The 14,614-nt window shown below is 36.1% G+C and overlaps 2 protein-coding genes and 1 pseudogene across 2 annotated transcripts; 2 read left to right on the forward strand and 1 right to left on the reverse strand.

The window, feature by feature from the left end:
* Positions 1-607: 607 nt before the first annotated feature.
* Positions 608-5,705, forward strand: LOC107932639 (UDP-N-acetylmuramoylalanine--D-glutamate ligase). The gene is given in 14 exon segments (XM_016864705.2): positions 608-958; positions 1,320-1,424; positions 1,525-1,674; positions 1,977-2,093; positions 2,659-2,769; positions 2,846-2,908; positions 3,003-3,129; positions 3,293-3,375; positions 3,548-3,764; positions 4,543-4,629; positions 4,632-4,669; positions 4,939-5,013; positions 5,137-5,257; positions 5,431-5,705. Coding segments are annotated over 14 exon segments (1,527 nt in total). The 5' UTR covers positions 608-826; the 3' UTR covers positions 5,532-5,705.
* Positions 5,706-5,823: 118 nt separating this feature from the next.
* LOC107932640 (scopoletin 8-hydroxylase) lies at positions 5,824-7,266 on the reverse strand. Its single transcript, XM_016864706.2, has 3 exons — positions 6,748-7,266; positions 6,293-6,638; positions 5,824-6,178 (listed from the first exon to the last, which is right to left on the reverse strand). The coding sequence occupies exons 1-3, from the start codon at positions 7,245-7,247 to the stop codon at positions 5,927-5,929; spliced, it is 1,098 nt and encodes a 365-aa protein (XP_016720195.1). The 5' UTR covers positions 7,248-7,266; the 3' UTR covers positions 5,824-5,926.
* Positions 7,267-9,582: 2,316 nt separating this feature from the next.
* Positions 9,583-11,199, forward strand: LOC107932663 (scopoletin 8-hydroxylase-like; annotated as a pseudogene).
* The last annotated feature ends 3,415 nt before the right edge of the window (positions 11,200-14,614 follow it).

Raw genomic sequence — 14,614 nt, forward strand, 5'->3', positions numbered from 1 at the left:
AATTATAAAGATTTTCTTTTATTTTTAGCGGAAGATTCAAAATCAAATAATAATAATAATAATAAGATTTCGTAAAACTATATATTAATGACAAATTTTCATTGGTTATTTTTTAAAAAATTCAAAACATCAAAATAATTTAAATAAATTGTTGAAAAAATTTTATTCATTAATAATATCAATCGATTTGTTACTATAATTTTAAATTTTAATATTTAAAATTTTATATTTTAAAATCTAAATTTAGAATTTTGGGATAAACAAGTGGGTAATTTTTGTATATTATTTTAATTACTATTATTTTTTCACTTTAATCATTAATTTTTTTACCCAATCAATACTTTAAAAAAAGTATTTATTGAGTGACTAAAATGAAAGTAACTTGAGAGTTGGGTGCCTAAAGTAAAAGTGTAAACATGATGCGGCATATAGAGTTAACATCCATTAGTGATTTCACGCTTGGGTGACTAAAATGTAAGCATCTTTAAAACTGGATGACCAAATTGCAAAGTTTTCATTTTGGTTACTCAAAATGAAATCTTGGGTGACCAACTAGGAAATTTTACCCTTTTTTGCCATGCCCCCTTCCCTGCTGCCCTGGTAGTCACTGGACTTTGGTCTCCTTGTCCTAAAATTTGTCCCTGTCAATCACAGTAAATTGGTTTTTCGGTAGCTCATTTAATCTCTGTTGTCTTTTTTTTTTTTTTTGGTTTTTCAATGACGCATTATGGAAAATCAAATGCAGTACAACAAATTAAAAACAAGAAGCATAAAATAATTGAAAACCCAGAGGCCTAAACAGACAAATTTTGTCTGCAGAAAAACCATGGAGCTCCTACCTCTCAACTATGGAAACAAAACCCTGCCTCTCAAATCCCCTCCCTCTCCCAAAATCACTTGTTTCAGAACCATTCGAGCTTGCTCTCCCAGACAGGACCTCAAAGGCCGAACTGTTGCAGTAAGCACTCCCCCCCCCCCTTCTTTGTATTACATTGTTCATTTTATCTCCAAATACTCTCTTCTTTCACTAAGCTCTTAATCACACTATAAGATTTCAGTGGTTGAAGGCAAAAACCCAAAGTTCATAATGAGCTTAAATGAGTAATCCTGATGGTGCACTTTAGATATGAATTGATGAACGAAGAAAAAGGGAAATGGAATAATAACAACTTTAGTCCCTCTCAACTAACAATAGTTTAATTTATTGTTGGTAAAGTTGTTTCAGTCATTTTATTGTGTCTTTGTCATATTGTTAGACAATGAGTTTTTGAAGGAATTTGTTAAATACAACAATGGTTCATATAACAGTTGAATTGCAGGTAGTTGGCTTGGGAATATCTGGAAAAGCTGCTGCAAGGCTTGCTCTTGCACGAGGTGCTTCGGTTGTAGGTATTGATCAGGATGAGAGTTTGAGTTCGCTAGAGGTATATTATTGTTTATCCCTTCATGTTCTTAAATTTGTTTTGGTCACTTAAACTGGTTCCTTGTACCCCATTTTAATGCTTAACTTGCTCTTGGTTACAGCATGATCCTTCTTTTATGGTATTGAACTCTACTGGGTTCAAAACGGTCCTTGGAAACTTTGATTGGAATCTGCTTAACGATGCAGATGTGGTGGTTGTTTCTCCTGGAGTTCCCCTAGAAAAATATGGCCTTTCATATTTGTTACAGTCGGTAAGTTCGTGTCTTAATTTCAGCATCTATTTTCTTGAGAAATAAGAGTTGGCAGGCCTGAAATTTTATGAATTATAAGATGGGGTTAAATAATCATGTCATTTATGTATTCTACTTCTCTGATGCTGTCATACGTTCATTTATGATTCATTTCCATAAATAACCTTAAGCAAATGAAGATACAATAAACTTCTGCGTTTTGGCACCTTTGTTCCTACAAATATTCAATGATTTGTTAGTTCCCATCTTCCTGCTATTTTTATGTTTGATAACTTGTGATAACCTTTTCTGGCTATTAGCAGGGAAAGCAGGTCATGTCCGAGTTGGATTTTGCAGCAGAAGCGCTCCCAAAAAGTGTCAAAATTTTGGCAGTGACAGGGACCAATGGGAAATCCACTACTGTTACTTTTGCTGGACAGGTTTCTCTACTATTCTAGTTGATTTTATATATATATTTGTATCGTAGTAACGCATTACACTTGTTCTGTATTCTTGAGATAATAGGTCTCATCATGTTCCTCAACGTCTAAGACATGTTGCTATAGAAGACCAGTGAGACAAATTAGAAGCTGAAATGAACATGCATGCTGAAAATGGGCTCTGTTTAGCATTAGTAGAACACTGCCTCTAACATTTATTTTCTTTAATCAACACCTACTTAGCTCTTTTATGTACGGAAGTCGTGTTATCCATGTCATAGTCAGTTGTTGTGGAACAAGGTTATCTCATTACCATTTCCTTATTGTATAAAAGAATTAATTCATGGAGCAAAGAGCAATTGAACCTGCGACTTACTCCTCCATCTTGTTCATATGGGGAAGAGACATCATTTAAACTGATAGCCATGTCACTATCAACAACATAAAAAGTTATAGTCAATGGGGCAGCTTTATATACCTGTCCTTTCTAGCCATCACATCTTGTGATATGAGCTTACCTACAGTCTTCCCGTGTTTTATTTTTACCCTGATCATTTGATGGCAGATGCTTAATCATTTTGGTATTGATACATTTGTGGGGGGAAACCTTGGAACTTCACTCTCTGAGGCTGCAATTCAGCATGTGACATCGCCCGCACAAGAATGTAAGCTTAAGGTGAGTCTAATTGATCTTTTCTCTCTTTCCTTTTTCTGTTTTGTTTGCTTGTAATATACATGTCAACATTTTCCAGGTTGCAGTAGTGGAAGTCAGCAGCTATCAAATGGCAATTCCCTGTGTGTACTTCCGTCCTTCGGTGAGTAGACTTGGGAGATTTCTTGACAAAACTGCTGAAGTGCTTTAATTTAATTTTTTTGACTTTAATCTGGTGATATAAAAATTCTTTGTAGGTTTCTGTGGTACTAAATCTTACCCCTGATCATTTAGAAAGGCACAAGACAATGCTTGATTATGCAGAGCACAAGTGTCGTCTATTTTCTCACATGACCAACGCCAAGCTGGGACTTCTTTCATTTGGTATGTTCCTTTTTGCTGCCATATAAAATAAGTAAATAACACTTATTCTCCAAAGGCTTAAGTGTTGGACTTGTAAGTCCTTGATGCGTCTAAAGCTTACTCTATCATATGGAGATCGTAGTTACCCTTTCTTTTTAACAGCCAATCAAATAATTCCTTCTAGGGAACCAGCACTTGGATGAAGCAGTTAAGAAATATTGGAACAAATTTAATCCTGCTTGGATAGGAGCTTTCCCTGGTTTGGAAGTAAGAAATACTACTCTACTTGCAGTTGTTGGACAAACTTTATTTGCTAAGAATCACAGTCGTTTACTTAGATTCACTCATGGTTTAAAAATTGGTATGAAAAGTATTGTTTTTATTATTCGTTGTGATTCATTTGAATTTAATATTGCTGGCAATTGCTTGCTTGGAAAAGATTGATACGGAGGCAAAAATTGCCACCTTCAAAGTTCCTGACATAGGAATTGAGTCACAATTGCAACTTGGTAGCATGAGAGCCATGGGGAAGCACAACTATTATAATGCTGCAGTGGCCGCATTGTCTGTGGCTGGACTGGATGTCAGCGTACATATTGAAGACATCAATTCAACAATTGAGAAACTGAGGCCACCGCCTCATCGAATGCAAGTTGGTAAGTGCCAATACATTGTAATACTTGGACATATTTGGATTACTAATTGATGTGTGGAATTTTCATCTATAATAAGCTAGAGATTATAGGGATTTTATTTTCCTTAGTCAAGGATTTTCCTAGGTTGAGCCCGAACTCGTGGTTTGCTGTAACAGCAGCCACACCCGTCTTGGAACAATCATGATGTGGCTAGACCTAGTCTTGATAGAAACCTTTTTAACCTTGGACCTCTACCGTTCTTACAGTTGACCTTGATTGACTTTTTAGAAATTTTGGTGGTTCGACTACTCTTCTAGTCCTATTATACTTGTAAAATCCCTCATCAATCTACTGGCTTGATGGAAGAATATGGTGGTTGTAACTTTTCTGCCACGCAAAGTTTAATATCTTAATACTCTTGTATTGAGAATAATAAACAGAAAAAGCTTCTATTATCACAAGCAAATGCTAAAATGGCATTAAGCTGACCAGTAATTTGGTGTTCATATTAGAGTATAAGATGTGTCTAGTGTAAGAAAACAATTGCCATCTAAGAAGTTGAATGGCATATGATTTACTTGTAGATGCAGTATTTTATGAAGGTCTTTTATTATTATTATTATTTGGTTTGCTTACCGGCTCTCCAGCCTCTTAATATATGAAGTTAATTACAATTTTTATATTGAGTTTTTGAGTGTTTAAACTGCAAATTCTTTATGACTTGAACTCCGATTGTTTCCTTGGTACCTGAGCTTTAAGCAAGACTATTATTTTCTGATTCTTGGCATTCATCATGTAGTACACAAGGATATTCATGGGGTTACATGGGTTGATGACAGCAAGGCAACAAATGTTGAAGCTACGTATGCAGGGCTTATGGGTCTGAAGGGACAAAATCAGTGATTCTACTTGGAGGCCTTGCTAAGGTTCGGTATTCATCATTTCCTCTTAATATAATTTTATTCATAACTGCTTTGGTGCCTTCACTGTGGTGTTTGCTTCCTTTTTCTGTATCATTAAAGTTGAATCCGAGCTCTGTACATGGCTGAACTTTGACTTTGCTTACCATCCTAAACATGGTTTCCCCTTTACTTTTATTGTTCCTTAATTCTCTCTGGACCCATTATAGGCATTTGCTCGTGTACTATAACCATGTTAAACATAGGTAGATTGATTTTTATTGTTTTTTTTTCAGGTCTTAGTCGGACAAGTGTCAAATGGTTTTGAAGAATTGATCGAGCCACTAACAGGCCATAGATGTGTAATAACTGTACGTGAGATGCTTCTTCTTGACACATGCAAGTTTCCTATTCAAAGTTCTTACTTCCTGTGTTCTCTCCTCTTATATTTTTATGCCTTGTTTCTAAACTGGTTTTTGCATGAATGCCCAAAGTTCGGGGCTTCAGGAGCCATGATTCATCAGGAGTTGTCCGGTAACGGTCTCGACATTCCTTGTATTCAAGCTACAAACTTGAAGGATGCAGTCGAGCAAGCTAGGAAGGTGGCAAAACATGGTTTGTTCTCTTCAAAGATTTTCGGTTTGATATGTTTGTTTAGTCATGTAGTCATATTTTGCTTCTAGTTCTAGCAGCCAACATCGACTTTCAGGTGCAGCCCTAGTCCGTTAGATGGGGATGTTGGAAATGATAACAACATTCATTTTATTCACACATTGACATTGAAACAGGTGATGCCATTGTGCTAAGTCCAGCTTGTGCTAGCTTTGATGAATTCAGGAACTTCGAGCATCGAGGGATGGTTTTCCAGGAATTGGCCTTGTCTTCGTAACACGTTTTCAACAACTCTGTTATAAACCATATGCATTGGATAAATCTGTTAGAAAACTATGGATTTTTGCCTAAGTTTAAGAACCATAGAGCATAATTAGTTTTCAGAAATAAAATATATCCTATGTACTTTTTATGAATCAAATAATAGCTTAAGCCATCTTGAGTTTTGGAACTATTGATGTATATTTAAAATGGATAATCAAATAACCAATTTTAGGAATTGTAGACATAAGTTATTTTTTATTCAAAAAGAATGTAGAAAGAATAAATGGAAACATCATAATCTTTTACTTTGTTATCACATGAGAGCATTTGTCCTAAAGCCAATAATTTATAATAGATGTCCTAAAAACCCCAGTAGTTGAAAGAGTAAGTTGGCACAAGTCTTCCACTTCAAGCAGAGTTGGTTTTTGCAAACTCAAGAGATTTTTTGCCGTCATGTGCATTCCCAAAGAAGTTATTCGTGTAATCTGAAAACAAAAATTCTTTATAACGAGCTACTCCATCTTTCTCCACCACTTGGGGTAGTGGTGCAATCTTTTGAGTTGGTTGCGGGCTTGTAAATATTGGTATTGACACTCTTGATTTTGTACTTGTGGTGCGAACTCTATGCTCTGCACTTTTGTACCTTCCATTACTCCAAATCTGTACAAAAACAAATTAGGCATTAGACTAGAGTCTTCTATTCACTAAAAGTCTTATATCTTAATATGATTTCTTGAAATTAAAAGAAGTCCCAAAATAAGTATCGATATAAACCTGTAACATATCACCAATATTGATGACTAAAGCACCAGGAATAGGAGGGATTTCTACCCACTCTCCCTTCTTTTCCATGTTTACATCTTGCGGGACTTTTACAAACAAACCGCCAATTCCGTCTTGTAATAAGATTGTAAGAGTACCCATATCGGAATGGCGTCCTACACCGATTGTGAGCTCAGGATTAGGACATGTTGGATAAAAGTTCATATTAACCATCTTTTTTCCAATGAATGCATCAATCTTGGAGTCATCTAGCTCCGCTCCTAGATTTCCCAGCAAAGCTTCGAGCAATTTCCTCACCATCTCATGTGATGTCTTCAAATATTGAAGAGCAACGTCCCTACAAAGAGAATATTGATATTTACATCAAGTTCTGTTAATCAGGCTTCAAAATGCCAAGGAAAAAAAAAAGAAAGAAAAGAAAGCGCAGGACATATATAGTTCATTACCTGCACTCTACAGGCCACTGTTGAAGAGCTTCATCATCATTGGTGTAAGCCATGCTAATATAGTCTTTCCATTCCAATGCTTTCTCCTTCTCAGGTACAAAACTCGTTCCATACTTCACTAATGGGGATGGACTCACCTCTCTTCGATAAACAGCCTTTCTCTCTGGAGGCAATCCAAAGAAGTTATGTGCAGTCTGCTTAAGGGAGTCGAGTAGTTCTGTTGGTACTCCATGGTTGACAACTTGGAAAAATCCAAGAGTCTCAGCAGCTCTAACAATTTGGTTGACCTCTTCATCATGGTCAGGGCCATCGAGCTTCGACAAATCGATAGGTGGTATCTCACATTTGCTCGCATTTTTTTTATTAATTTGCTCGGCGGGTGGTTGAATGTAAGCCTGGGGCACCTTTGATATACCCAAGTCCACAATTCCTTTGACGCCATTTCCATCACGGACGACAAAGTTAAAAAGCGAGGTTTCATTATCGAAACTAGGAGCCATTTGGGTGTAAAATGTAAGTATTTCTTTTGTATGTGCAGAGGGTGTGATTGAATGAAATTGTGTGGTGGATGGACCAAAGGGAAACGGGTGCTATTTATAGTGCATGGTTTTGACGCCAACGGCAGCCGCTGTTGCTGAATAAGACCACTCCGAAGGTTACAAAAACATTAAATAATTGCTATATATATATCTGTTCAATATTTAGTTCATTTGTAAGCCTCCATACATATAAATATTTAGTTTGAATTAATCCACAAAATCTTAAGAGGTTTGAATTGACATTTTAAATGTAGTACAAAAATTTCAAGATGAGAACGATGTAAGAAGATATCATTCAACAAAATTCCAAAAGACATTGTTTGTTGAGACTTTGCATGGATGAGTTATTGTCAATATGCACTTCTTGTATATTATTTATAATATTACTGAGATTTTCCTCTTTGGAAACTTGGTTCTATTTTCGCTTTCCAAGAAAAGACCGGTTGGCATTATTTATGTATTCAACGCATGACTTCTCCAAATTTATAATTTACATCATTCTTGTCTTCAAAGTTATATTGCTTCATATTTTAAATTTTAATTCAATCATCTAAGATTTTGTGGAATAATTCAACTAATATATATATATTTATATCATATAATCAAATTTAATAAGATCGTGTTTAGAAAACCACTCAAGGATTTAGGTGTAATTACTTGTAATTTAATAATATTTGAGTAATCATTGTAATTAGTAGATCTCATTAAATTGGGTGTGTAGTTGAAGCACCCCAATTTCTAATTCTTAAGGGTGGGAGGGAGAGAATACGTTAGAGTGTTTAGGAGAGTTTTGGCCAAAATTTTCTTATATTATAAATCCTAAAAATTATATTATAAAAATAATTTATGTGTATTTTATAAAGTTATAATGTTTATTATAAAAGTATTATATTATATTCATTTATAAAAATTTATTATCAAGAAGTATGAAAATAACTTATTTATGTATGCATGTTATAGGTTATAAAAAAATACTTATTCATAAAAAAAGTTTTATAATTTTTTTATCATAACTTATTTATAAAAAATATTTTTTTTAAATTATGATTAAAAAATCATATTATTTATAAGAAAGGTTATATATTATAAATTTATATTACTTTTTACTTAATTTACCTATTATAAAAAAGTTATAACTTAGAATAAGTCTTTTTCTAAATTAAGTTTATATAATTTTTTATAATCAAAACTATAGGCTATTTGCATCGCGGGTATGATACCATTTGAGAGAATATAGTCAGACATGAGCATAAAAAACAATTTACGGACTCTTTATTTTGAGACATTCAAGGCTTTTGATATGTGGTTGAGAGGATATTTGTTGTTCTAAAAAAATATTTCACATATTAACAACATCACCTTAGTATAACATTAAAAAAACAATGTTAGATTGTATTAGTACGTTGCATACTTCATAACTTCATTCATAAGTGAAATTGGAATAATCCATACTTCGAATAATACATGGAAGAAGGAGGTCTTGATAATATTAATGATACAGATTCATATGATGATGACGAACAACTCAATCAACAAGGATGATCAAATGATGATAAGCAACATATGTTAAATATTAAAGAATGAATAATCTAACAAATATACACAATTAAATAAAATTGTATATAATATTTATTTATTTATAAATTAATAAATATCTTGAGTTGATATTCTAAAAATATTTATAAATATCATCTAAGTTCAAATTTAAGAATATTAAGTTATGAAGTATTATATGATAGAGAAATTAAATGTATTATATCAATATTGTTGAAACTTGAAAGAATACTTTGTTATCAATAATTAATGTTTTGGCATTTTGTGAATATTTTTTTGATATAATTGGTATTTTGTGAACTGAGTTTTAGTTGAATAATTAATGTTTTGAATCAATATAATTGTTGTCGTTATTAATAAAGATGATAAGAATTTAAACACGTTCAATATATTATTATTTTCTGGAGTTGTGGACAATAATAGGAATTGTATTAAAAAAATATTTTGATATTTGCTAACTTTTTTGTCAGAATTGGAAGAATCCATTCTAGATTTTTGCCTGCTTCTTTTGAATTCACAAATTGCTTGATTTCTTCAAAGGTAAAAATTGTCATAATTAAACGCCCAGTATCTGGTCCTGCTGAAAATTTCAAACCATTAGCATCACAAACGTCAACAGAAAATTAATATTTTATTACTTATAATCATTCATCCATGCACTATAAATAGCCTCCTTGCCTTTGGTTGATGCCACCACACACTTTCATTTCAATCAAACCCTCTGCACATTCAAAGGAAGTACCCTAACAGGTTACTTACATTTTTCACCAAATGGCTCCAAGTTTTGATAATGCGACCTCCCTTTTTAACTTTGTTGTACGAGATGGAAATGGCATAAAAGGAATGGTGGATTCTGGCATATCAAAGGTTCCCCAGCCAGGGATTTAAATTGCGGTCGCGGTCGCGTTTTCGGTCGCATTGCGTTTATCGCGGTTGCGGACATAACGGATGCTATTGCGGTCATTGCAGGTATCGCGGTCGTGAATTTTACATTACTTATTGTGTATTGCGGGTATAGCGGGTTTCGGCAATAGCGGTTTCGGACGGTGCCGCTACCGCTATATAACGGCCGCTATTTCGGTAACGGACCGCTATTTAAATCCCTGTACCCCAGCCATACATTCAACCTCCCACAGAGCGAATTAATAAGAAAAATGCAGGCGTATGTAAGATACCACCGATCGATTTGTCGAAGCTCGATGGCCCCCAGCATGACAAAGTGGCCAACCAAATTGTTAGAGCTGCTGAGACTCTTGGATTCTTCCAAGTAATCAACCATGGAGTTCCGGTAGAACTACTTGAGTCTCTTAAGCAAACCGCACATAACTTCTTCGCATTGCATCCAGAGAGAAAGGCTGTTTATCGAAAAGAGGTGAGTCCATCCCCATTAGTGAAGTATGGGACGAGTTTTGTACCTGAGAAGGAGAAAGCATTTGAATGGAAAGACTATATTAGCATGGCTTACACCAATGATGATGAAGCTCTTCAACAGTAGCCTGTAGAGTGCAGGTAATGAACTATATATGTCCTGCGCTTTCTTTTCTTTCTTTCTTTTTTCCTTGGCATTTTGAAGCCTGATTAACAGAACTTGATGTAAATATCAATATTCTCTTTGTAGGGACGTTGCTCTTCAATATTTGAAGACATCACATGAGATGGTGAGGAAATTGCTTGAAGCTTTGCTGGGAAATCTAGGAGTGGAGCTAGATGACTCCAAGATTGATGCATTCATTGGAAAGAAGATGGTTAGTATGAACTTTTATCCAACATGTCCTAATCCTGAACTTACAGTCGGTGTAGGCCGTCATTCTGATATGGGTACCCTTACAATCTTATTGCAAGATGGGATAGGTGGTTTGTATGTAAAAGTTCCCGAAGACGTAGACATGGAAAAGAAGGGTGCGTGGGTAGAAATTCCTCCTATTCCCGGTGCCCTGGTCATCAATGTCGGTGATATGTTACAGGTTCGAATCAATATTTTATTTTAAGGTTTCATTCATATTTATGGAAAATTTTAATAAATTTGTACATGCTAGTCTAATACTTAATTTCTTTTTTTAAATTTCTTCAGATATGGAGTAATGGTAAGTATAAAAGTGCAGAGCATAGAGTACGTACCACAAGTACAAAATCTCGAGTGTCAATACCAATATTTACCTGTCCACAGTCAACACAAAAGATTGCACCATTGATTCAAGTTGTGAAGAAAGATGGAATAGCTCGTTACAAAGAATTTATATTTTCAGATTACATGAATAGTTTTTTTGGAAATGCACATGATGGCAAAAACTCTCTTGAATTTGCAAAAATCAACTCCGCTTGAAGTTGAAGATTACATGTATAACTTTTTTTTACACATGGGCAGATGTTTTTATTTGACAATATATTAAACGATTATTATCTTTCACTATGATCTCCCTCTATCTCCTTTTCCTTTAATCAAATTTAATTACATTGATTATACTTAATTAATAATTTCAACGTATTCATAACAGTTTCTATACTTTCAATATAATCCTTTATTGATCTTTATAACTGACGCAAGGTTAAACTTTTTTCATCCACATTTTCTTGTGAAGTCTGCTTGTTGTTTGTCTTGTGGAAAATTTGCATGCAACATCTGTATTTTACTCTCATCTCAAATCATTAAAGAGCTTATAACAATGAGGTCTAATGTGACCAACATTACCCTTTTGGCAATCCCATGGAGTGACCTCTTCTTCCTCCATATTGTTCTTGCTTCTGATTTTACCTGTTAGAGTAGTTGAAAGAAAGTTAGTTAGTTGTTAGTAGCAGTTAACTAGCAGTTAGTTTGTTAAGACTGTACAGCCACTCTATAAATGCATGTATTAGTGCTATGAATGAAATATCTTGAATTTCTCTATCGTTCTCTTTACTATAACTCTAGTATCATAAAGATAGTTCAACATGGTATCAGTTGTTCAAGTTCATCTAGGGTGGTAGTTGATTCATGAGTCTCTCGTCGAGTCTGTCTACAGTCCAGTCTGCAAATCCCATGACGACGTCCGGTCTTGCTGATGGTGTTGTTGACAGTCAGTTCTTCTCCACCAAATGAATCAGTGTCCTCCTTGATGATTCCAACTATCTTTTATGGTGGCAGCAGGTTCTCTTAGCTGTTAAAACTTACAAGCTTCAATGGTTTCTTAATCTCAGTACTGTTCCACCATCTCAAGTAGTTACAGGAGAGGATGGTATGTCTCAAGAAAATGTTGAGTTCACTCGGTTTGAACAGCAAGATGGTGCCATTGCTTCTTAGCTTTTGTCCTCGGTGAGTCAATCTGTTTTACCTCATCTTATTGGCTTGGATACAAGTGCTCAAATTTGGAATGCCATTGTGTCTCTCTATGGAAGTAAAACTACATCTCGCCTGATGTTTTATCGTCGAGTGCTACATTCCCAACTTAAGGGGGATCTTCCAATGAAAGAGTTCTTGATGAAGATTAAGTCCTATTGTGATAATCTTGCTAGCTGTGAAGAGATTATCAGTGAACGTGAGCATGTCACTGCAATCCTCAATGGGCTACCCTTAGAGTATGAGTCAGTTATCTCGATTATTGTGGCTAGCCAACTTCTCTACAGTGTTCAGAATGTCACCACCATGTTAATAGATACTGAAGCTCGACAGCAAGTATAATGACTGAAGTTCCTGCCTCAGCCAATTTAGTCTCTCAACGAGCGTCAGACTCAGATAGCAACAGTTGTTCTTCATCATATCGACCTTCCACTACTCGAGGTCGCGGGCGTGGTTGTTCTTCTGGAGGCCGTGTTCAGTGCCAGTTGTGTGGAAAACTAGGACACCTTGTTGATCGTTGTTACCATCAGTTTGATGCTTCATACAAAAGCATGGGCTACAGCCCTCCACCGCAAACAAATATGTGTGTTTATGGTCCTGGTTCATCTCCCTAGATGCAGCCCTCTGTGCCTATGATGCCTTCTATGGTTTCATTGCCGCCTGCACCTTGGCCCCCTTCACCAGGCTGGTCTTATCAAGCACCACGTCCACCGTCTTAGACAAATCCGTTTATGAGCAATCCTTTATAATATGCTACTGCATCTCCTTCTACTGTCCCACCGTCTAATGCTTATCTTGCCACAGCTGAAACAGTCGGTGACAACACTTGGTACCCTAACTCTGGGGCCACTCATCATCTTACTCACTCAGCTTCTAATCTTGGTGAAAGTTCTTCTCAATATAGACCAGGTAAGGTCTATATTGGAAATGGTAATGCCCTACCTGTACTATGTTCTAGTCAGTCCTCTATGCTTACTAGATCACGGCCATTGTATATGAAATCTTTATTATTTGCTCTTGGAATAACCAAAAACCTGCTCTCTGTGTCTAAATTTACACTAGATAATCAGGTCATGTTTGAGTTCCTACCTACACAATGTCAAGTGCAGGACTTGAAAACCAAAGAGGTGCTTCTTTATGGCTCGGTGCATCATGGGCTTTACAAGTTGCATTTAAAAGCTGCTGCAGAACGTGATTCAGTTACATCCAATGCTCATTGCTTCACTACCAGTACCCGTGTTCCTCTAAGTGTGTGGCACTCTAGGCTAGGACACCCTTGAAAAGTGTTCTGCTCAAAGCTTTACAAAGTTGTAATACGCTAAATGATGTCAATAAAGAAAATTTTGCATGTGTTGCGTGTCACCTTGGCAAGGAACATAAGCTTCCCTTCTCCAATTCAGTATCTGCATATTCTGCCCCTCTGTAGCTGGTAGTGGCAGATGTCTGGGGACTAGCTCCGATAACCTCAAGGTATTATGTAACCTTCACGGATGCTTACACTCGGTACACGTGGGTCTATTTTTTGAGTAGGAAAACTGAGGTTCTTACTATTTTTCCTCAATTTCATAAATAGGCTGAAAGAGTGCTTGGGGTGTCTCTTCGAACCTTACAGACGGAGGGAGGGGGCAAGTTTCAAGTGTTGAAGCAGTATCTTACTCAGCATGGGATTACACAGTGCTTTACATGTCCCTACACCTCAGCTCAAAATGGCTTGGTTGAACGAAAGCATTGTCAGATCGTTGAAACAGGCCTTTCCATGCTGGCACATGCGTCCATGACCATTACCCACTGGAATGATGCCTTCAGCTGTGCTGTCTATCTTCTTAACTGCTTACCTACAGCTCCCTTAGCCTTTGTCTCTCCATATGAGAAGCTGTTTCAAACCAAACCCAGCTACTCATTTCTTAGAACATTTGGCTGCCTTTGCTTTCCAAATCTTAGGGCCTATAACAGCCATAAGCTTTTGTTTCGTTCTACTCCTTGTACTTTCTTGGGTTACTCACCTCTTCATAAAGGGTATATGTGTCAAGCTAGCAATGGCCGAGTTTATATTTCTCGACATATCACCTTTCATAAGTCTGTGTTTCTCTTTGCAAGTATCCCTACCAATCATTCCTCATCCAAGCCATACCCTCAATACAGCTCAAAATTACTTGTCTTATCACCTGACAATTCTACACAAAGTCAATCACCCTGTGTCAACCTACCCATCACAAGCTTACCCAACTTCCCTACACCTAGTCATAGTACCTCTAATAGCCAGACATCTCACCCACCTCTTTCTAGCTCTACTGTCCATATACAACCCTTCCCTACTGCATCCAGCTCACCAGTTCTTACTCAACCAATAGCTAGTGTCCTAACTGTTGTTTCTCACAACTCTCATACAATGATTACTCGCAGCAAAGCAGACATATTTAAGCCAAAGGCCTATTTGAGCACCGTGCCTTGTTCTGATATT

Source organism: Gossypium hirsutum, chromosome A01 (assembly GCF_007990345.1).
Source record: "Gossypium hirsutum isolate 1008001.06 chromosome A01, Gossypium_hirsutum_v2.1, whole genome shotgun sequence".
Taxonomy (NCBI): Eukaryota; Viridiplantae; Streptophyta; class Magnoliopsida; order Malvales; family Malvaceae; genus Gossypium; species Gossypium hirsutum.

What these genes read in the sequence shown, in the direction of transcription:
- LOC107932640 (XM_016864706.2), bottom strand. Translation starts at nt 7,247, where the DNA reads ATGGCTCCTAGTTTCGATAATGAAACCTCGCTTTTTAACTTTGTCGTC. An exon ending in CAGTGGCCTGTAGAGTGCAG is followed by an intron (nt 6,639 to 6,747) that starts GTAATGAACTAT and finishes TTCTCTTTGTAG; the next exon opens with GGACGTTGCTCTTCAATATT. An exon ending in ATATTGGTGATATGTTACAG is followed by an intron (nt 6,179 to 6,292) that starts GTTTATATCGAT and finishes GTTTTTGTACAG; the next exon opens with ATTTGGAGTAATGGAAGGTA.